This window comes from Aspergillus sclerotioniger, assembly GCF_003184525.1.
Source record: "Aspergillus sclerotioniger CBS 115572 chromosome Unknown BO94scaffold_46, whole genome shotgun sequence".
NCBI classification, from domain to species: Eukaryota; Fungi; Ascomycota; class Eurotiomycetes; order Eurotiales; family Aspergillaceae; genus Aspergillus; species Aspergillus sclerotioniger.
The window spans coordinates 123,457-144,797 of NW_020291036.1; the positions used below are offsets into that span (position 1 = coordinate 123,457).

Below are 21,341 nucleotides of genomic sequence, written 5' to 3' on the forward strand. Positions count from 1 at the left end.
CCAGCCCTATCCATTAGATCCTCAAACCGCTCTCGACCTTACATAATAATATTGATATATCTATAGTTATACATACGCGTGCAGGCTATAACTACAGATTATTGTAGCTGTACACTAGCCATATTCAGTAACATTAATAGTATAGAATACGGTATGGAGTATACTGAGAATGACTCGTGCCTGGAAGGGCCCGGTGTAGTCTTTATAGATAATAATAACTGGAACTTTATATTAAATAATAATGACTTGCTTGAAGCATACTATAGCCTCAGGCAGAAGGTTACGGATATGGGGTATCTTGCGTACAGCAAGGGGAATATGTATTTCTATCTAGATGCTGCCTGACAGTGGAGCTTGCTTATTGCTAAGGACTTGCTAGCCCGTATATGTAAGATAATGGGCAGTACCAACGTCTCCGTCAACACATCTGAGGCTGTAGAGCATTACTATCCGTGGTTGGATCAGAAGCCCTATTACCAAGTATTATGTGTCTCTGCTATACCGTATCCGTCCATGGGTTAGGGGTATAGCAATTGACAGCTGATCCTATCCATCATGGAAGCGAGGCGTCTTTGACCTGGATATCCGGTGGCCGTGTTCAACAGTTGTTGGGGACAGCTATACTGGGGTAATGGCCATTTCAACCTCGACGATATTGCATAACCCTACTCATTTGTCTCCTAGCGGAGCTCTTGAAAGGTAATTGTGTGCCGTCGTGCGTCGTGATCTTATGACTGTACCTCGATGAGGTCTAGATTACTGGCCCAGAAACCTGACCTACGATAATGATTGTTGGACCATCTCCATCGTGGCCTTCTCATTATAACTTTAACTGTCATTCTTCTCAGAGGTCTGTCCGGAGAGAAATTCCTGATCACGGGCAGCTATGACGGGACAGGATGTTCACATCGATCAGTCCTCATTGCCATTATTTGACTTGATCACCAGATTTATTGCCAGGTTTTTATTATCAACGATTACATACAATGCAACCACCAACACCATGATTTCAACAATCCATGTGCGTCATTACGCAAATCCCTCTATTCTGGAGTCTCTACCATCACTCCAACAGCAGCTGAAACCACACTGGTGGCCTTCTTCGTGCACATCCCGAACCTCTCAAAATAAACATATCATTGCTCTGGGTCTCCGAGGTCTGTATCCAGCGAGGTATGAAACAGCTACTTATGACGACACGACACGGGTGCAAGACTCCAATGACCCTGTCTCAAACGAAGATAACCGTCCGATGGCTGGTTGGGTATCCACGTGTGAATACCATTCACTCATGGACGAGTCATGACTTACGGGTATGACGGAGCCATTCCATCTGAGGCTGTAGACCCGGCGAGGTATGAACTTCTTCAAGGACAATGGGCTAGGTGCCCTCGAGGAGGGAGATGCCTCATCCACGATGACCATCACATCACCCAAACTGACGACTCCTCATTTCTTGGAAGCCGTGGGATCAGAGCACCTCTTCTGCTATCAAACAATAAGTCTGGTTCCAGAAGCGATCTATCAACAGGATCGTTGTGGATTCCTATGATGTGTTCTGGTGCCAAGTTCCTTTGGGCTCGAAGGAAGATATATAAATCGGGCCGAAATCGCCACGAATGCATTCAGACCTTGATGGTGAAAGCACATAAGGTCTTGCTTCTTTTCAGATTAACCTTTGTGTTCCTGTGACCATTACAAAAGTGGCACGGGACTCGTTGCTGAAAAGGGTTAGACCCTGAAAGGCAGAGAAATCTCCCAAAGCTGCACAGAAACCCTCCAGGGAGCATTGTCTATAAGAAGGACCGGTTTGCCTGTAGTCAGATCGTTTCTTCAGCGAATTCAATGCCTATTACCGACCACCTTACCTGGAGTAGTCTTACGGCTTTTAGCCCGTCACAGTTGCTACCAGGAACATATTGAGACCTTGATGGAGAAAGCACATGAGGAATTTTATGTCTTTTGGTCTATTCTTGTCTTCAATGGCCTCTAAAGAGTGAGAGAAATACACCAACTCCAGGCGAGCTGGCGGAAAAGACGAATGCTGGAATCAACAATCCTGACAGACACTTTAGGTAATATGTGGAATTCCAAAATGTTTGGCTCTGCACACACACCACAATCGGAACGGGATGGTTTTCGGTAGCAACCATATCAAAGACCTAGACATCTTCTGAAGGTCAGACTTTGAAACAACTGATACCTTTGATCGACATTACTGGAGCTCTGCTACCCGTCTAAAAAAAGGCGGGTAAAACAACTCCCAAAATTTTGCCTACCCTAGATAAATGGATATGAAGTCGAGCAAGAGAGCCCAGTGTTACAAGCTATATTAAATATTTTATCTATTACGAATATGGATGCAATGAAGCTAGGATATCACTTCTAAACAAAGTTGGTGTTGAAGAAAGCGAAAGGGAAGAAACGAGTACAATCTCGAAGAAAGAGATATTGTGTATTATGAAAAACGTAAATATATCTGATCCATCTCAATAACTGGATTAGACAGTAGTTTAGCCGCCTGATTATATTTTCTATCCGTATACAAGCGAAACGAAGAATCATTTGCAATTCATATTCCTACTTGCATTTCCAACAGTCAGTTGATAATGTAGCTTTATGGGTCTCCTCCATTTTCTTTAAGATTTAAATATCGTATAACGAACTATTAAATTTATGTTATACCTTGGCTAGGGCATGAAGTAAGCCTCGTCAACACGTATGGCTGACAGTCTAGCTTGACGCTACAGTCGGAGGAAGAAATGTGCTAAGGATATACATCACCGCTGATGGGTCCAAAGTAGAACAGTTCGTGAATTCTTTGGCTCCAATAGCTCTTCTATATGATACACTCCTTGACTATTCTGCTATTTCTGCCTTACCCGCATCGCCACTCGTTACAAGTTGGGAGGTAGTACAGAGCACATTGACCGGTGTCTATCCGCATACCTTATTCTGCGTGTACAATTATAGCAGGCTCTCTAGGAAAGCATCATGTCATAAAGCATCGCGATGAGTTCTGGATTTAAGATTAAGTGGCGTTGTGATGGTCCTTTCATGGAGCCTCTATATCTTGTAGGGAAGGATATATCTCGGAGACAGAAGACTGGAGTGACATCAGTCATCCAGTCTTCCTGCTGCTTACTAGGAGAATAAATCCATTGCAGGACCTGGATAGGTAAGCAATTAAGGTTCCATTCTTAACCTGTGCGTCTGCCTCAGAGCAATGTTGGGTGCTTCCCCGCGTCAGAGGACTGTTGACAATAACAACGACAACCCTCCTCCTCCCACCCCCTTTGCTGGAGGCCTTGTTTGCTGAAAATCTGATAAGTGCGTTGTTAGCCATGAAAGTGAAAATTACATCGCATGATCGAAGGAGGCATTGATCTCTCGAGGGAAAAGGCACAGGTTCCATGGCGTAAGAGACTAAAGAAATCAAACATGTTCGCACTCGGTGTGCTGCACCTGGTCTTTATATTTGACCGCCTCCTCTCCTGATGCCTGGGCCCCGTGTCCACCCCCTTTGCTCGCCTTTTTGAGGTATCTTGCGGTGTCCGCTTTGTACTGGTTGCGAAATCTCACGAAATCTTTGTAGACCTTGCCGTACTCATCAGTGGTATGAATAAGGCGGTGGATGTAAAGATCGTGTGGGCAACGGTCCGGAAGGGGATGGGGCAACGCATCCAATTTCCGAAGTTGCGCCCGCAGCAGCTTTGGCTCTCCATCCCAGAACGAAGAGCGATCGTTCAGATCCGATTCGATGACAGCACGGTAGAGATCTCCCACCTGTGAGATGTCAATTCTACCGGTTTTGACAAGGTTCCTTGCCAAGTAATTTGACCAATATGTCCAACTGCCATCGGAATGACTATGGTAATCTTTATCGCGGCATCGTAATAGAATGAGGGCTTCGTACAGCTTCTCTGGGGTTGGGATCTTGATCGGATAGAGGGCGGCATCGAACCGCCCTTCCGGGTTCACACCACGTCTCTTCACATCATCTGGTGGTAGGCGAGAATCGTTTGTTAACATGAACCAAGGGTCGTCAGGATGCGGGGATGCTAGTCCAGGGTCTGGGAAGCGAAAGAGTAGGTCCGAGCGACAGAATAGCTTCAATACGGGACTGTCAGCAGTGTTTCCGCTCTCCCCAAGGAAATGATACCGTGGAACCATTTCATGGGTTTTCCAGTCAAAGCACACGCACCCAGAGCTGCACAGAGGGAAGCTAGCGAGAACGAGAGCATCGCGCGCATCGTCGATTCGGTCATCGGGGATGATGAAGGCGATGCTGTTGTCGTACTTTGGGATGTAGTGCCGCTCATGCGGTATCGGTGGTAAATATCCATAGGGGTCAATTGGATTTGGCTCTCCCCGCGTCTTCCTTGCCACGTCCGCCTCATGATCCTCCTGGGCAGTTCTCTCGTGCTTAGCCTCGGCTTCTTCTAGCCGCTTCTGCCGTTCGTCAATATCCTATCACTGTCAGTCTCGTCCATTCCTCAAAGGGTATAATGGCGTTGCCGGAGGGTCAATACTCACCGGGTCCATACCAACCTCGTAAGCAAAAATCATGTACTTGCCCCATAGGACACTGGGAATGCCCGCCGCGTCCAGAAGATGCGCAACGGTGGCACACAGCTCCCGACCCATGGGAAGCCTGTTTTTGTTCCAGTCATAGATAAAGCTGGCCATCTCGTCCGGAAGTCCCAGGCGAACAAGGTTGTTTGTCAGGGTCCAGGAATCAGGGACTGGGTTATGGCCCGCTATTTGTATGTGGCTGAGACCATTGGCTGTCTCGGCGCTTGACGGCAGCTCGCTTCCAATACCTTGCGGTATCATCCGCAAGGAGGCCACATCAATTCCCCAGTTGACCGCTTAACAAGGCTTCAACACTTCTCGATGTGTGTTGCGCGGTATCTGTCTTCGGAAGTATGTCGTGGATCGCCGTGCTTGCATGGTTGCGCGAAATCAAGCCCCAAGTAGGTCGCGGGAAGGGTGCATCCCCCGTGGATTGTGAGCGGGTGCTGTCTATGTCTTCCCCCTCTATCGGTGGTGAATGGAAGGCAGCCGGAGAATCCTTCCTAATTGAGCACCATCAGGCGGCCGGCAGGTTCCGGGTCACGTGCGCCCACGGCGTGAAACAATCGACCAAGTCCGATTCTACGACTGGAGGTTACAGTCAATCAAGAGAACAAAAGCAAGATGAGGTTTTTGCTCGATCTCAGCTGCCTACCGATCAAATGCTTTCTGTCTCTCTCGCCTGGCGGAACAGCCCGATGAACCTCCAATTAGGTTGCACGAAGTGCCACGCAAACATAAACGTCCTCACCATCGGTCAATGCCCTGAAGAGCAGTTCAGGTCCCTCTTACTCCATGGCCTCATATTGGAGGTCTTCCTCTGTCACGGGTTCGATGTGGACGAACATACATGCATCATGGTCCTCCAGGCTCAAGAAGCCAGGAGCCTTTAGATTGAATGGGCTGACATTGTGATCCTATGCAGTCGATAGGCTAGGGGGCGGGGCCCTTCGATGTACCGATCATCGCTGAGGTTGAATGAATGCGTCGCCCGAACCTTTCCCCTAGCTCCAAGTCCGGTGATCTGTCCGCTCGCTTTGTAGGTAGAAGCATCGGAAACACTGTAGTTGAGTCCCACCGTAGCAGCCAAGCCAGTCACCATGTAACCTGGGTTGCTTTCAAAGGGTTCAATGCCCAGAGCCTTGATCACGCTGTCACGTTGAAAGCATTGACATACTCTGCCTGGAGGGTGGCTTCGAGGATGGCCTTCGCAAGGCCTCATCGGATGTTCATATCCACCACGTTCGTGGTCTCGTGTTTCAATCTGCGGTGTTTCTCGATAGATTTCTTGGTCGTAAGATCCGTCATCGGGCGACTGATGGGATTCAAGGGTTGGAAGGGATCGATGGTTATATCACCGATATTGATGTCTGGATCTTTGGTGGAGAAAGATTTCGGGCAGCATATTGTAGGTTCTTTTTATGAGACATAGTTCACATGTGCTGTTGAGAGTATAAAGAGAGCGGGGATGACAATGAGGATGATCGAGATGATCAAGATGATGATACCGATAATAGTAAGGATGGGGATGAGGATAAGGATCCGCGGTTATTTATCATCAGTGCCATTATCAGTTCCAGCTGCACCGTTATGAAGTCGTTGATTAGATTCAATTGTGCTCATATTGATCCACTTCAAACATCACTTCAGTTACTATAGGACGTAAGACAATCCGAAGTAGATCTATCACCGGATAAAACCCCTTAATCATCCACTGGCCGGAATGAGATTAACCACTCGCGACGAGGAGAGGGCGACATCCAAGAAGTACCACACACCATTCTAGTTGGTCTGGAAGGTTTCGAATCCTTGACACACATGAATGCCGGATCTGCCCCGTGCTCTAGGAGCAGCTGGATCATTTCTTCGTTGCAATTTTTGGAAGCCCACGTCAAGCCCGTCCATCCTAAACTGTCTTGGGCATTAATATCCAAGTCTCTCTGGGCCAGAAGCTGTCTCATGATCCCTTGATGTCCACCGGACGCTGCCACGTGGATGTGGGTCTTCCCATCGGCGAACATGTGCGGGTATATGGATCGCTGGTTGACTGGGGCCCCCGCGTCCAGAAGGAATGCGACCATGTCCTCACGATTGTGCTGTACCGCAGTGAACAGCAAATCCGCAAGGTCTATGGAGACAGTAGGCCAGAGACTTGTATGCCATTCCAGAAGTACCTCCATGATGCGGATATTGCCAATGCGCGCAGCTCGATACATTGGGGTCCAAAAAGGGGCAGGGTAGTCTTCCAGCTCGCTTTCCCTTACCGCAGAGAGGAGAAGCCTCACGAGAGTGTCGTTTCCCTTGTACACGGCATCCGCCACCGGATTTAACTTTGATTGGGTGACGCTCCCAACTCTGGCACCCCGATCAAGTAGAAGCCGCATCACGTCGACATGTCCTCCGCTTAGAGCACCGAGTATCGGCGAAGCATGGGAGGAGCTGGGCGACAGGGATGCCCCCCGGGCGAGCAGGGCCTGCACGATGGGTTCATGCCCACACGCAGCTGCGAGGGTCAGGGCTGTGCCATCAATTTGACTAGTTGTCTCGAGGTCCGCTCCATACTCGAGCAGGAGGTCAAGAATATCCTCATATGCTGCTCCGGCAGACCATTGTACCCTTCCCGGAAGCCCTGCCCTTTTCCCATTCTCATTGGAGTAAATCCAGATATATGTAGCACCTATCTGACGCCCCACGGGCTTATCTTTCATTGGCATCTTGTCCCGAGGTAATGGCTCGCCATTCTTCACAAGAGAGGTGAGCAATTCTACCAGCCAGCTCGGTCGTTGGTATGTTTGTGGTGGTGGAACTGACACTGGCATCGAGGTTATCATGAGACGAGGGGAGCCCGCCCACATCAGCGGGGTTCTATAAACCACCTGATCCTGTAGATGGGGACTTGCACCATGGCTGAGAAGCAGCCTAACGACGTCCACGTAACCATTTTCCGCTGCATGAGAGAGCGCGGTTCGTTTCATTACAGTCTCCAGATCAACTGACGCCCCCATATCCAGTAGAAGCTCCGCTACTCAGACGTGGCCGTGGATCGCAGCCCAGGCGAGTGGCGAAAGTTGGAAATGCGGGTCGCGCCCGTCTGGGTCGAGGGTGGGCAGATCATCGGCGTCATTAGGCTCCAGAGCAGTCGTGAAAGCTTTCAAGGAAGCTGCAGCGGCACGAAGGTGATGGATCGTCGCGGTATGCCCGGTTTGTGCGGCGTAGATCAAAGCATTCCGACCGTGAGATTGTTGGACGTGTTGGTGGTAGAGAAGTGAATTGAGGGACCCATATAGGACGCGGGCGGTACGAGACACGGCGTTCAGATCTTTCTCTGATAGAAAGGGATCTGCAATCAGGAGCAGGAGCTCCTGGGGGAGAGACGTTAGCGACATGGCTTCGTACCACAGCAACCGCGCGAGTGGGGAGGGGGAAGGGATGAAGCTCCAGCGGAGGTCAGCGGATCCCCGCTTCCACCACAGCTCATGTAAGCTTACCTGACTAGCTACCCTTCACCCCTCGTCAGATGCAGAGGTTATGCTATTTGGATGAGAGTGATTCCCAGTCGGTCATCAGGATTCGAGGCAGTAGAAGCAACTCCATACTATCACAGGTCACTGATCCAGGATCGTCGGATGGATGAAGCCAAGCGTCCCCACCGGGCCAGTCGTGGTGGGGATTATCACGTGACCTGGGGCGGTCCGGCTCGGCGATAAAGGATGAACGGAGATAGGAGCCGCACCCATCGGCACACTCCGATGAGCAATTCTGGCATTCTTTGAAATTCGAATATTCCAGCTATGACTGGTCCATCAGGGGCCAACCTAGCAGCATGCCAGCAATACAGGAAAGGCCTAAATTGCCGGCGCCACCGGCAAGTTTGGGTCCTGAGCGTGTTCTTCGCTTCGAGAACGGTTCTCAAGCATGGAACTAGCCGAGTTCAGAGGGATACACGAGGTGAGACCCATCGAATCCAAAAATCCAACACACTGCGGCTCGGACTTGGATGGTGCCACTCCGGTGGACACGCCGAGGACCTCAAAATCGTGGTAATCAAAGGTTTAGATAATCATGCGGCATATATCATTCCCTTGATTCAGGCGAATGACAAACCTGAGCTTTCGGACTAGCGCTATCATCATTGATGTACTCAAGATTTACTATCAGGGCCATCTCCTCCGAATAGACTGATTATCTCATTCGAAGTCTAACATCTAGAGTGGGTTTTTTTATCTCCAGGGCTCGTGCCTCCTTCCCATTGTTTTAGCACAAGACAGGCAACGAGATTAATCTTCAACGATGCCCCATTTGTGGGCCGCGTAGACATAGGATCTTGCTGCTAAGTACAAAAACCACCCAGTTCTTTTTTGTTACTACTAGTACTATCTCTTTATCAATTGCCGATAGACAGGATTGGAGCGGGTGGCGGGTACCTGCAGCCTTGGCCGTCCTATTGTTTGCCCGCTCGCTTCTGCCCACCGCCCGTTCCCGGCAGAGATCATTGCCACCGCAGCGGAATGGTCATCCGCCAGTCAATGCGGGGAGGGACTTTATGACCGTGATGGATAGATGTATTTTTCTTCTCTATACGGAGCGGGAGGGAATCCATCCACGTAGCACCTGCATGGACAGGATTGGGAATTGTGGCAAAGTGAAACCGGATGTGTGCTCAGTTTAACGTTAAGCTCCTGGGCCAGGTCGGGCACTGGCGTGTGGCTAGGCCGCCCCAAGGTGCTTAGCGGATCCGGACTACGGCTAGCGTAAGACACCTTAGCTGTTAGCAACCACCATTAGGTAAACCACATGGTTGATAGATGTCTGTCGGCTGTCCAGTACAAAACACGGTGGTCTTGCGGGGAAGCAACCAGCGGGTCTTGTTTAAGCGCATGAGCTCATGATGCAGTGCCTTCGGCAGAGCAGTCCGGCTGCAGTGCGGCTGCAGTGACGGCGTTGCAGTGCTTGGCAGCTGGCACGTTACATCGGCGGATGAGGGCCGGGTGCCCTGATTGGCCCGGAGTGGCCGGTCATCGGGGGGGTGACCAATAACGACTGGTCAACCGGCTCGGATCGAGTCCGATCAGCGCGGCCGGTGTGTGTGCCTGCCTGGAACAGTAGAAACACACGAGAGCGCCTTCCCCACAGCTGCAGCTCCTCCTCAATTGTCCCCAGAATTCTCGGCTTGTCATCTCGCCCCCTCCGAAACTCAATCATCTGCTGCACTTTCCCACTTCCCCACTACCCTTCTTAAGTTCTTATATTCCCCCCAGTCTCCCCTGGTCTGCTCTCTTCTTCTGCTCTTCCTCTCTACTACCAATAATAATCTTTCACTCCACCATCCTTCTCTCCCCATTGCACCCCTCCGTCTCTCACCACTACGATGGAGTCCGTTCATGACACTCCTCCCCCCTACGCAACTGATCGTATCGACGAGAAGAAGAATGATCTCAGCCAGGTGGAACAGAACATCAAGCCGGGCTTTGAGGAGACCGATGCCTTTGGTAACGAAGAATTTGCAGAGATTAAGTACAAGACCTTGAAGTGGTGGTATGTGGTCCAATGCCGTCTCGAGTCCCCGCCTGCCTGCTTCTCCTGCTAACGCGTCCAATAGGCAATGTGGACTGTGTAAGGATCCCCCGATACTACCCTGTCGGAGTTACCAAACTCTAATACCCCCGCAGTGATGATCTGTGAGTCTGTCTCACTGGGTGTCTTGTCCCTGCCCGCGGCCGTGGCTACCCTGGGTTTTGTCCCGTAAGTTTGCCGCATCCTTCTCCCATCGATGCCCAGGCTAACCACACCCCTCTAGGGCCGTCATCCTCATCGTTGGCCTCGGGATCCTCGCCACCTACACCGGTTACAACATTGGGCTGTTCAGAGAGCGCTATCCCCACATCCAGAACCTCGCGGATGCCGGAGAGATCCTTATGGGCCCCTTTGGACGCGAACTCTTCGGCCTGGGCCAGTTCCTCTTCTGCATCTTTGTCATGGGCAGCCATATCTTGACCTTCCGCGTCATGATGAACACCATCACCGACCACGCCACCTGCTCCATTGTCTTCAGTGTGATCGGCATGGTCATCTGCATCGTCCTTTCCATCCCTCGGACCATGAAGGGCATGACCTTCATCTCATTTGCTTGTGAGTCGCTCGCATCCATCATGCCCCCTTCCCGTCTGGTTCTAACGGGTGTTGCCATCAGCCTTCCTTAGTATCTTTAGCGCTGTCATGATTACCATGATCGGCGTTGGCGTCCAAAAGCACCCCGGTCGCATCATCGAGGCGACAGTCGATACCAACCTCTACACGGCTTTCAGCGCCGTTTCCAACATCGTCTTCGCGTACTGCGCCCACGTGGCCTTCTTCGGGCTGATTGCCGAGATGGAGCAGCCAAAAGACTTCAAGAAGTCGCTGTTCATGCTGCAGTCCTTCGAGATTGCCCTGTATGTGACCGCCGCGTGCGTCGTCTACTACTACGTAGGCAAGGACGTTCAATCTCCCGCACTGAGTTCCGCTGGTCCTCTCTTGAAGAAGGTTGCCTATGGCATTGCGATCCCTACTGTGAGTCTTGTCAAATGTCCATATCATCTGCATGGTGACTGACGATACCCAGATTGTTGGTGCAGGTGTGGTGAATGGCCACATTGGCCTGAAGTATATCTACTTCCGGGCCTGCCACAAGTCCGATCTCATCCACAGCCGCAGCCGGCGCTCAGTTGCCATCTGGATTGGTCTTGGACTGGTCTGCTGGATTGTTGCCTGGATCATTGCGGAGGCAATTCCTGTGTTCAGCGACCTCAACGGTCTGATTGTGAGTAGTCCCTTGGCCGCCATTTCTCCTGCGCAGCAACTAACCACTTTCTGCAGAGTGCCCTCTTCGCCAGTTGGTTCAGCTACGGTCTCAGCGGTATCTACTGGCTGCATCTCAACTACGGCCAGTGGTTTGCAGGCCCCCGCAAGATCTGTCTGTTTGTGCTCAATGTGGCGGTTGCCGTGTTTGGTCTGGTGCTGTGCGTCCTGGGTCTGTATGCCTCGGGCACGGCCATCCACAATGATGCCAACAGCAACAGCTTCACGTGTGCCAACACGGACAGCTAAATTTGCATTCATCTTACACCATTTATGGCGTTTATGAGCGAAATCTCTGCCAGCCAGTCTGGGACAGCTGCAGATGACGGCGTGACGGTTTTATTTGCATTGGCCTACGAGCTAATAACTGATTGATGGGTTTGATTTTCTACCATAATTAATTTCTACGATTCACATTACGATCGACGTGTTTCCTGCTCTCATGAGGTAGCCCATGGTAGAGACAACACCTGTAAAGCGTCAACGCCGTATAGATCGACTCAGTGCACTTCATTATTGGTGTCTGCTGGCCGCCTCTCAGATCTATCAGTCGAGTTTGAAATAATCACAGTGCCGGCCAACTGTCAACGGCATCGTAGGGATCCACTGGTGGCAATGCGGCAAAGTTGAAGGGGTAGTGCAGGGGATATGGTTTGGGGACAAGCACCTTGGCAATGTAACGTCGCTTTCAATGCTTCTTTTCGTTCAGTCTACTAGCCAGGGGCATCAAGCGGCTTTGTTATCTCGAGTCTTTTGATTAGTATGAAAAAGCTTTGCTTGACGGGTCTTCTGAGATGGCAGCGTACATTGCGGCACTCGTCCGAAATATATTTGCGACCACACCCCTATCTAGCTCTCAGAAGGACACCCACAAAGTACTACCTAAGATAAGACACTACCAATCAATACTTATTCAGGGGAACTATCTTTAGCCTCATTTAGCTGTACTTCGTTACCAGCGGGAGATGATTGCAGAGTGATCAGGCCACCAGACATGGACGGGGGAATGAATTGTGTTATGCGGACTGACTCAGCATAATGCACAAAGCCACAGCATAAAAACCCGGCATAAGACCCCAGTGTCATGCCTCAGGCCATTCATTGATGCAATTGGGACAAACCCGTCGATGGCCGAAGTTGGCCCGGAATCATGACGCGCTTTCACCACGCTTCTCTTCAGTCTCGGACATGTGCCATGGCTGCCCGCGTGGACTTGTCGACCCAGGCTTGCGATATCTGTCGGAAGCGCAAGGTCAAATGCCATCCACCCCCGTCATCGTCCGACGCGACGAGATGTGGCCGATGCGCCCGGTTGAGCCTGCCTTGCACCTTTTTGTCCCCCTCCCGGACGCGAGGCCCGAAGAAACGGTACGCCGGCCATGACTCCTTTGCAGTTAAATATTCCCCCTAATTAAATCCAGGACACGTACACACGTGGAATCAGAAGGACGGTCGTCCAGCGTTTCTGCGGACAATGGGGATACGGATACGTTCAAGTACTCCACCGATGATCTATGCGACCGGGGGCTGTTTACTCTCATCATGCAAGATTACCTGAACTATCTTTATCCCCTGGTTCCCATCGTGCACCGGCCATCCTTCCAGCAGTTCTTGCGAGAAAACCGAGAGTGCAAGGATGGCGGATTCCTCAGCCTGGTAACAGCGATCGCGGCCGTGGTCGTTGCGACCATGCCCAGCAGATTCCAGCTCTACCAATCTTATCACTCACCCTTGCGGTTTGCATCGCGTAGAGAAATGGCTCGGTATTGCTATGACAAGATCATGAGGTTGAGGGACGCGACCTACTTTGACCAGATCAACTTCCAGAAGTTTGCCACTTCCTACCTATTGTATGCTGCCTTCCGCCAGTTGGGCGACCACAACATGTCCCGGATGCTGGATGTCGAGGCAACGCAGATTGCTCGTCTGTTGAACCTTCATCGCATATCGGAATACGATGGCCTCAACTGCATAGAGGCCCAGTTGCGGAAAAAGGGCTTTTGGTTGATTTTCTATGGCTTTGTGTGAGTGCCATGACCTCAAAACTCACGGTCTACACCGCAACTGATACGACCAGCCACAATCAACTGCAAAACGTTCTAGGAGAGCGATTGTCATATCTGGACCCAATTATTCTCCATTACATTAACCCAGAAGACTTGATGCCCCTCGAGGTGGATGATGAAATGATCTTTGAGCACGAAGTGCTCTTGCCACCATCCCCAACTCCCTGCCTGATGACGGGGTTCATCCTCCATTCACGTGTCTTTTGGGCTGCTGTCAGGAGCACATGCCCGGAATCACCAACAGAACCATGCCCTTGCGCAAGGGCCCGCGATCTAAGCATGCAAATTGCCTACCTTCAAGACCGTCTTCACAACCTGAAGGTTTTACTGGAGGATATCCCGCCTTCTCTACAGGCATGGCAGCCATTGGATGCCAAGATCATCAGTGATGTGGATGGGGGTGGCCGTATGGCAGATGTGCAATCACAGTTCGCTTCTATGCGCGCGAATTTGCATGTCACACATCTGTGGCTACAGAGTCTACTCATTGATCAACTAGAGACAGCCCAGGTGCACAAAAGGGGGGGATCGGCTTCTATGCCCCGCACGCAGCCAACTGCAGATGCCAAGGCGCTGTGGCTCCAGAGGGAGGATCTCTGCCGGCAGCTATTCTGTGTCCTCTACAGCCTGCCGCAGATCAACCTGGAAGCAAACGGACTACATCTGGCCTGCAAAGTGCGCGATATTGCGGCAAGCCTCCTAATATGCCCGTTCCACCCAGCCGACCCGGAAGCCGAGCGAGCAGCTGGGTATCTTCGACAATCAACCGATATTCTGTCCCGATTAGACAGCAGCGAATGCATGGTCACCATGCATCTACAAACTTGGGTCGATACGGATCGAATCAAGAAGTGATGGATGATCGTGTGGATTCATTACATTGTCACTCTTATTGTTTCACTCAGAGACCTGACCAGAATGTGGTCTCAGTTAACTCCACGGAGCTCTCTAGAAACTCCCCACGGCTACTGGTTCCTATCATAACCCGATATGTACCGCTGTGGCTGCACCAGCTACCGCTCTTCTCGTCCCAAAAGCTGGTCGCGCGGACCAGATCCAACGGAATTGTCACCTCTGTTTCCGCAGCCGATTTCAGCCAAACCTTCCGGAACTCCTTTAATTCCTTCAGTGGGCGTTTGATCGGCGGCGAGACAGGCGCCATATATAACTGTATCACCTCTGCGCCAGCCCTGGATCCGGTGTTGCGCAACGTGCAGGTAGCCTGCAGTGTGTTTGAGTGCCTCATGAGGCTCAGGCCGGAGAGCTCAAACGTAGTGTACGACAGGCCGTGACCAAAGGGGAACAGCGGATCTATCTCGGTCTCATCATAGAACCGATAGCCTACATAGACGTCCTCACCGTACAGGACTCTGCCGCCCTCGGAGCGGAAGTTGAAGTAGGTGGGGTTGTTTTTGACATGACGAGGGAAGGTGAGTGGAAGCTTACCAGACTAAGACATCCCAGGGGATTAGCACTGCCAGGCTTGAGGAAATGGAGATACTCACCGGGTTCACGTCACCAAAGATGACATCTGCAAGGCCGTTGCCCGTTTCGTTACCTCCATACCAGGCATGCAGCACCGCCTTCGTGTCTTTGATCCAAGGCATCTCTACGGGTGTTCCGCTTTGTATGACCACAACAGTCTCCGGATTCACCTCCAGAACGCGAGCAATCAGCTCGTCCGTATAGGGAGGCAAACTCATGCTGGTGCGATCCTCGCCCTCGGACTCCCATTCCGCGCTCAGCCCAGCCATCAGGACCACCTGGTCCACGCTTGCAGCCAGCTTGACTGCTTCCTCGATGCCCATCTGAGGCGGTAGTTGCCTACAGGCTCCGAAACGGAATCCTCCGTGACCAAAGTCGACAACTCCAGGGACCTTGAATTTGCTGGTCTTAGCACATCCCCACTGCACATGGACCTTGTACTGTTGCCCGGCCACAAGTTCCATCGTCCCTCTTTCCTCCATGGTACCACTCCCGAGGAAGCTTGGACCCGGTCTTTGTATATCAGCGTTATTGACTAGCAGATTACCATCCACAAAGAGCTTCCCCGTCCCTTGCACACAGAGACCAAAGTCGTATATTCCTGATTCATCCGGGATGAAATTTCCCTCTGCGTCAGCGAACCACACGGGCTGGAGCTCTGGATGGTTGTAATCGAGGAAGAAAACCATCGAGTCGGTCTCGTGCCGCACCTCCAGAGGTGTTCTGTCCGAGACTGTCGGTGGGTCGTTGAAGACCTTCAAGGTGAACCCAGTAAGGCCATCCTGGGTGCGAAGACGCTTTCCCAGCAACGGTAGGTTTTGATGCCCGTGAATACCCTGGGCAAACTCCACGCCGCCTGATGAGGAGTTCGAGATCCCTGCAAATGGAGTGACGGCTTCGTATGGATTGAGTGCCGCGCTGCCACCTCCACAGTAGGTGGCAATTTTAGCGTTAGGCCCGATGACTGCGATTTTCTTGGTCTTGTTGAGGGGGAGAACGCCGTCATCGTTCTTAAGGAGGACCACTGCTTCCGATGCGATCTTCCTCAACAGCCGTCTGTCCTCGGCTCGATTCAGCTGCAACTCTGGGGCTCGCTCTGGGATACCTGATCGACTGGCCTTCTGAACCATTTTCAGGACTGCTCGAACGCGAGCATTTATCGTTGCCATAGAGACCTTATTTGCGGCAATAGCGTGTGCTAGCGCACTGCCGCGCCACCTCGTTGGGCCTGGCATTTCCAGATCCAGTCCAGCGTGAATGGCCTCGGAGGTACTGTATGTTCCAAACCTGCGAGACAAAGGTGAACAAGATGTATGTGCATGGGTAGCAACAGGGTATTGCGTTCTTACCAATCGCTCATCAATAGGCCCTCCCACCCCCATTCCCCACGAAGGATGTCCTGGAGAAGCGCCGGGCTCTCCGATGCATGGACCCCGTTCACTTTGTTGTATGCCGTCATGATGGCCTCGGGCTTCCCCAGGGCGATCGCAACCATGAACGGCAGGAGGTAGATTTCTCGCAGCGCTCGATCTGTGACAATGGAGTTGACCGCCATCCGCTCATGTTCCTGGTCGTTGCATACAAAATGCTTGAGTGTTGCGATGATGTTCTTCTCTTTCAATCCCTTGCAATAATGGCCCGCCATTATGCCCGACAGAAGGGGATCTTCTGAGAACGACTCAAAACCGCGCCCACCTAACGGACCACGCTGAATGTTGATGGTAGGGCCCAGGACCACGTGGGCGCGTTTGGCCTTTGCTTCGGCCGCGAGCAGATGGCCAATCTGCACGGCCAGGTCTCTGTCAAAGGTCGCCCCGATGGCCGTACCGCAAGGCAGACATGCTGCTGGCACACTACCAAAGAAGCGAGTGCCGCGGACGCCATTCGGGCCATCTGACAGTCGAATCGAGGGGATCCCAAGCCTGGGAATTGGAACCGTGTGCCAGAAGTCGTCGCCTAGAACCGGATGAAGCCGTCAGCGGGTGGACTGCGATGAGAAACTGTCGTGTTAGCGACAACGTACCAGTCAAGAGAGCAACCTTTTCATCCAGGGTCAGTTGTTGTATGAGGTCCTCCACATTGGCGCTCTCGATTTGAGTAAACGATTTGTCCGTCTCAGGAGCGGCCATGTCGACGTACGGCATGGTGCCTATGCTCTGCTAACGGCCGTGATGAGATTGTTGTGGTTGGAACATTGAGGGAGTGGCACTGGTCGCAGATTTATTGCCGACATGCTGGCCCCAAATTTCCGTTGCCGTGCCATGTGTGAGATCCTCTGATCATGGGGCCAGCAATTGCGGTGCCCCTGCAGGCGTCTGTCGGACGGGGAGGACAGAGGAGAGACACGGAGAGACACTAGTATGGGGAGACTCCACCTACCCGAGCACTCTGATTGCGTGCAACTCCTCTTGCAATTCTCCGTTTCTCCTTTTCTCCGTTTCTCCGCCGTGCAACGAATGGGCCAATGGCCCCTGGCCGATGCCCCAACCCCAACATCCCCGGTTCTCCACACAATCGAACCACGCGTTTCCCCAGCAAACCCGTGCAGCGGTGGAGTCGGGATACCTGGTGACCAGGCCAGTGACTTCCGTATCCTGCCTATGGGTATACCCGGCGTGCTGGGATTGGTAAATTCTGTTAGTGCCGTGCTTTCCCGGGCATCACGCAGGGTAAAGCACACTAGGATCGTGGTTTTTGCCGGGCAGCCTCGTCATTCGATATGCACGGGAAGATATAGCCACGAGGGCTACCGAGCCACCAGCTGTCGCCAGTGAGTCCGTCCTTGAAATATAACCACTACAGTCCCAATCCCTGGCTACGCTCGTCGGTTAGTTTCTTTCCACGTCGTTTGGACAACCATGGCCATCGGTACTGCAAGCAAGCCGGCTGGGGATGACCAGCTGGCGGCGGTTCTTCCATCAGGCCCAGCATGGTACAAGCAAACTCATCTATTCCGCCTCAACCTCATCATCCTCTCTCTTGTCATGTTCTCGTCCGCCAACGGTTATGACGGATCCCTCATGAACGGTCTCGAAGCCCTGACCCAGTGGAAAGCTTTCATGCATAATCCCACCGGAGCCAAGCTAGGATGGCTGAATGCAATCTACTGGCTTGGCTGTGGCATCGGCTACCCAACTGCGGCGTGGATTTCTAACCGATATGGACGCAAACCTGGCGTCTACATCGGGTATTCTTTCTTGACACTTGGCTGCGCGCTCCAGACCGCTGCTCCTAACCCCACTGCCTTCATGCTCGCTCGGTTCTTTCTTGGTATTGCTTCCGCCCTGTTCGGCAACGCCGTCCCCCTGCTCATTAACGAGATCGCCTACCCGACTCACCGTGGCATCCTCAACTCGCTCTTCATGTCCGGGTGGTATGTGGGGGGTACTGTCGCCGCATGGGTCGTTTTTGCCTCCCGCACATACCCATCGTCCTGGTCCTGGCGACTACCATCGGTCCTACAAGCCCTCGTGCCAGTGGTGGGACTCCCGGGGTTCCTTTTTGCTCCGGAGAGCCCTCGCTGGCTGATCTCGGTGGGACGTGACGAGGAGGCTCGCGCGATTCTCACTCGGTACCACGCCGCTGGTGACGAGGCATCACCGCTCGTGGCGTACGAGTTTGCCGAGATCAGCTTGACCATCCGGGCGGAGCAAGAGGCTCACAGCAGCGCCAGCTACCTGGACATGGTCAAGACACCGGGGAACCGATGGCGCCTGATGATCTCCATCAGTCTGGGCTTCTTTGCCCAATGGTCTGGCAATGGTGTGGTCTCGTATTATTTATCACTCATCCTAGACTCGGTCGGTGTCACCAGTGTCCGAAACCAGACCCTCATCTCGGCATCCTTGCAGATGTGGGATCTGGTCTTTGCTGCTCTTGGAGCGTTTCTGATCGACCGACTCGGTCGCCGTCCGCTCTTCCTGGCGTCTGCAGCCATTATGTTCGTGAGTTATGTGCTCGTGACGGCTCTTTCGGGCTCGTTTGCCGCTACCAAACACTCTGGCACGGGGGCTGCCGTGATTCCTTTCCTCTTTATTTTCTTTGCAGGCTACTGCATTGCCTTGTAAGATCAACCCTCCCGTCGCTAGACATACGCTAACGACCGGTTCAACAGAACTCCATTCCTGACCTCGTACCCCTGCGAAATCTGGCCCTACCGTCTACGATCCCGCGGTCTAACCGTGACCTGGGTGGCCACCATCGTCGGCATGTTCTTCAATACCTTCGTGAACCCGATTGCCCTGGACGCTATTGAATGGAGATACTACATTGTGTTTATTGTCGTGCTACTGGTTTTTGGCGTCACGGCGTTCTTCTTCTACCCGGAGACAAAGGGATACTCGTTGGAGCAGGTGGCGGTGATATTCGATGGACCTGATGCTGTGGGGGGTTCTTCCGAGTTGGGGATGTATACTGGGGAGGCGAAGTTGGAAGCTGAGCATGAGGAGTCGGTATAGTAGCTTCTTCGACGCTTTCATGTACTATCCATGGACCTGAGTGTGAGGCTGGCTTACTGCCTGAATTAAGTAGAGTCACACTATCGGAATCAAACACCAACTAATTTGACAAAGTACAATCCCTCGTGAAGTTCCTCTGCTCCCATCAATTTCCATTATCTCCCAGAACCCCACTCATTTATCCCCATCAAAATACCTTCTTCTTTTTTTCTTTTTTTTTTCTCAAACTCCCGCCGTAAAACCCTCTCAACCTCCCACGGTAAATCATACTCAACCACCCCCCTCAACCCCATCCCCCACCCAACTAACCCCGGAAACCATCCCATGAGCCACATCCCAAGATACATCATCCACTCCCTCACCCTTCCCCCCAACCACCCTATGCTATCCCTCTTTAACCCCTGCATCTTCTCTGCTCTCTCCAAAATCCCCTGCACTCTCGGCCTTCTCAAAGAAGTATATTCCTCCCCTGCGCGACTCACCGCCTCCAGTTCTGATACTCCCCCGTTCTCATCATGGTAGGATATACCTAAGTAATGTTTAAGAAAAAGAGAAAGAACCTCTACATCCTCCAACGCCTGAGAGGCACCTTGTCCCGAGGTAGGAGGGAGGGTATGTGCCGCGTCGCCGATGAGGATGATTCCGGTGGAGGAAAAGGTTGGGAGCGGCGGGGAGGTGAACACGGGGTAGATTGTTTTGATGGTTATGGTGGGGAGGATGGTGGAGATGGTGGGGTCGGTCCAGGTGCTGTATCGGGTGTGGAGGTGCTGGGTTAGGGTCGTTAGGTTGAGGTTGGGGGAGGTAAGGTCTGGGGGTGTTGGAGTGGGGGTGGGGGTGGGCATGCTGTAGGTTGTCCACCAGGCTAGAGTGTCTCCTGGGGGAGAGATGTGGTGGGGGGAGGATCGGTGAGGGGAGGTCGGGGAGCTGTTCGCATAGAAGTAGCCGAAGAAACCGGTCGCGCTGAAGAGGAGGTTCATGGATCCCGGGGGGGTGGGGGGGAGGGAGGTGGTGGGGAGGAAGCCGCCGATGCTGATGAGGTTTCTGTGGGGGGTGAGTTAGGGTTGTAGAAGATTGAGTGGGAGGGTAGGAAGGGGAGGGATTGGGGGATACTCGTAGTGTGGGGAGTAGGGATCCTCGGTTGCTTCTGGGAATAGGGCTCGTTTGGTGATGCTTTTGAGTCCGTCGGCACCGATGACGACGTCGGCGGAGACGGGTGGGCTGTCGTCGGCGAAGGTGAGGGTTTTGGGGCCGGTGGTGTTGGGGGTTACTTTGACGACTCGTTTGTTGATTATGATGTCCTCTGGGATGCGGCGATGGAGTGCCTGCCAGAGATTATGGCGGCTGGTTCCGAGGAGGTGCATGGGGAGGGGGTTGTTGGGTGATAGACAGGCTGTAGATGAGCTCAGTCTCATGAGTAAGTGACCGTGTTTGGTCTTGACGTTGCTGTGGTCCACCATGTATCCTCCTTGAACGATCTCGTGCAGTAGGTCGGAGTCGAGGCGCTCCAGGACGTGGAGTCCGTTGGGTGCTATGCCTAGACCGCCCCCGATGATGGGGGTCGATGAGTGTGTGTCTTGCTCGGAGCGGTCATGGTTGGTGTTGGCGTCGTATGCCTCGTAGATGGTGAATTCGTGGTCCTCGGCTGGTGGAGGGGGTCGAGGGAGATGCTTCCGCAGGGCGAGATACGCCACACACCCGGAAATGCCGCCACCAACAATGACGATTTTCATCTTAGCAGTGTATACTTATTAACGAGTGCTGGGAAACAGGTCCATGCGAGGAGGGATCATCAGATCTGATGAATCGAGCAGCAGGTCATGATGATGCTATGCTGCCTGCGGGATCATCCGAAATACGAAACTTAATCTGCCTCCACCAGATGTATCCCTGCCACCCTACCAGTCGTTGCACATGTATGTTG

General features: G+C 52.5%; 9 protein-coding genes across 9 annotated transcripts; 4 read left to right on the forward strand and 5 right to left on the reverse strand.

Annotated features, from left to right (window-relative positions):
* Positions 1 to 3,435: 3,435 nt before the first annotated feature.
* BO94DRAFT_551178 (uncharacterized protein) lies at positions 3,436 to 4,689 on the reverse strand (the record flags this gene model as incomplete). The annotated part of the gene is made up of 2 exons (XM_025613530.1): positions 3,436 to 4,470; positions 4,537 to 4,689. The coding sequence occupies 2 exons, from the start codon at positions 4,687 to 4,689 to the stop codon at positions 3,436 to 3,438; spliced, it is 1,188 nt and encodes a 395-aa protein (XP_025462050.1).
* Positions 4,690 to 4,928: 239 nt separating this feature from the next.
* Positions 4,929 to 5,468, forward strand: BO94DRAFT_551179 (uncharacterized protein; the record flags this gene model as incomplete). Its single annotated transcript, XM_025613531.1, has 1 exon — positions 4,929 to 5,468. One exon carries the CDS (start codon positions 4,929 to 4,931, stop codon positions 5,466 to 5,468), a length of 540 nt encoding a protein of 179 aa, XP_025462051.1.
* An 810-nt stretch (positions 5,469 to 6,278) lies between these two features.
* Positions 6,279 to 7,969, reverse strand: BO94DRAFT_628783 (ankyrin repeat domain-containing protein; the record flags this gene model as incomplete). Its single annotated transcript, XM_025617509.1, has 1 exon — positions 6,279 to 7,969. The coding sequence occupies exon 1, from the start codon at positions 7,578 to 7,580 to the stop codon at positions 6,279 to 6,281; it is 1,302 nt and encodes a 433-aa protein (XP_025462052.1). The 5' UTR covers positions 7,581 to 7,969.
* BO94DRAFT_590814 (uncharacterized protein) lies at positions 7,602 to 7,961 on the reverse strand (the record flags this gene model as incomplete). Its single annotated transcript, XM_025616063.1, has 1 exon — positions 7,602 to 7,961. One exon carries the CDS (start codon positions 7,959 to 7,961, stop codon positions 7,602 to 7,604), a length of 360 nt encoding a protein of 119 aa, XP_025462053.1.
* A 1,866-nt stretch (positions 7,970 to 9,835) lies between the features above and the next one.
* BO94DRAFT_540357 (neutral amino acid permease) lies at positions 9,836 to 11,962 on the forward strand. The gene is made up of 7 exons (XM_025612902.1): positions 9,836 to 10,110; positions 10,175 to 10,188; positions 10,245 to 10,317; positions 10,373 to 10,704; positions 10,766 to 11,124; positions 11,177 to 11,374; positions 11,431 to 11,962. The coding sequence occupies exons 1-7, from the start codon at positions 9,944 to 9,946 to the stop codon at positions 11,659 to 11,661; spliced, it is 1,374 nt and encodes a 457-aa protein (XP_025462054.1). The 5' UTR covers positions 9,836 to 9,943; the 3' UTR covers positions 11,662 to 11,962.
* Positions 11,963 to 12,607: 645 nt separating this feature from the next.
* BO94DRAFT_478700 (beta-glucosidase) lies at positions 12,608 to 14,333 on the forward strand (the record flags this gene model as incomplete). Its single annotated transcript, XM_025608704.1, has 3 exons — positions 12,608 to 12,780; positions 12,834 to 13,436; positions 13,490 to 14,333. 3 exons carry the CDS (start codon positions 12,608 to 12,610, stop codon positions 14,331 to 14,333), a joined length of 1,620 nt encoding a protein of 539 aa, XP_025462055.1.
* Positions 14,334 to 14,379: 46 nt separating this feature from the next.
* BO94DRAFT_478583 (beta-glucosidase H) lies at positions 14,380 to 17,092 on the reverse strand (the record flags this gene model as incomplete). The annotated part of the gene is made up of 4 exons (XM_025608695.1): positions 14,380 to 14,928; positions 14,984 to 16,250; positions 16,313 to 16,919; positions 16,987 to 17,092. The coding sequence occupies 4 exons, from the start codon at positions 17,090 to 17,092 to the stop codon at positions 14,380 to 14,382; spliced, it is 2,529 nt and encodes an 842-aa protein (XP_025462056.1).
* Positions 17,093 to 17,821: 729 nt separating this feature from the next.
* BO94DRAFT_551185 (general substrate transporter) lies at positions 17,822 to 19,420 on the forward strand (the record flags this gene model as incomplete). Its single annotated transcript, XM_025613532.1, has 2 exons — positions 17,822 to 19,026; positions 19,078 to 19,420. The coding sequence occupies 2 exons, from the start codon at positions 17,822 to 17,824 to the stop codon at positions 19,418 to 19,420; spliced, it is 1,548 nt and encodes a 515-aa protein (XP_025462057.1).
* Positions 19,421 to 19,656: 236 nt separating this feature from the next.
* BO94DRAFT_438817 (FAD-dependent oxidoreductase) lies at positions 19,657 to 21,150 on the reverse strand (the record flags this gene model as incomplete). The annotated part of the gene is made up of 2 exons (XM_025607499.1): positions 19,657 to 20,461; positions 20,531 to 21,150. Coding segments are annotated over 2 exons (1,425 nt in total), but the record flags the coding sequence as incomplete, so codon positions are not given.
* Between the last annotated feature and the right edge of the window lie 191 nt (positions 21,151 to 21,341).

What these genes read in the sequence shown, in the direction of transcription:
- BO94DRAFT_540357 (XM_025612902.1), top strand. Translation starts at nt 9,944, where the DNA reads ATGGAGTCCGTTCATGACACTCCTCCCCCCTACGCAACTGATCGTATC. An exon ending in GCTACCCTGGGTTTTGTCCC is followed by an intron (nt 10,318 to 10,372) that starts GTAAGTTTGCCG and finishes ACACCCCTCTAG; the next exon opens with GGCCGTCATCCTCATCGTTG. An exon ending in GCGACCTCAACGGTCTGATT is followed by an intron (nt 11,375 to 11,430) that starts GTGAGTAGTCCC and finishes CACTTTCTGCAG; the next exon opens with AGTGCCCTCTTCGCCAGTTG.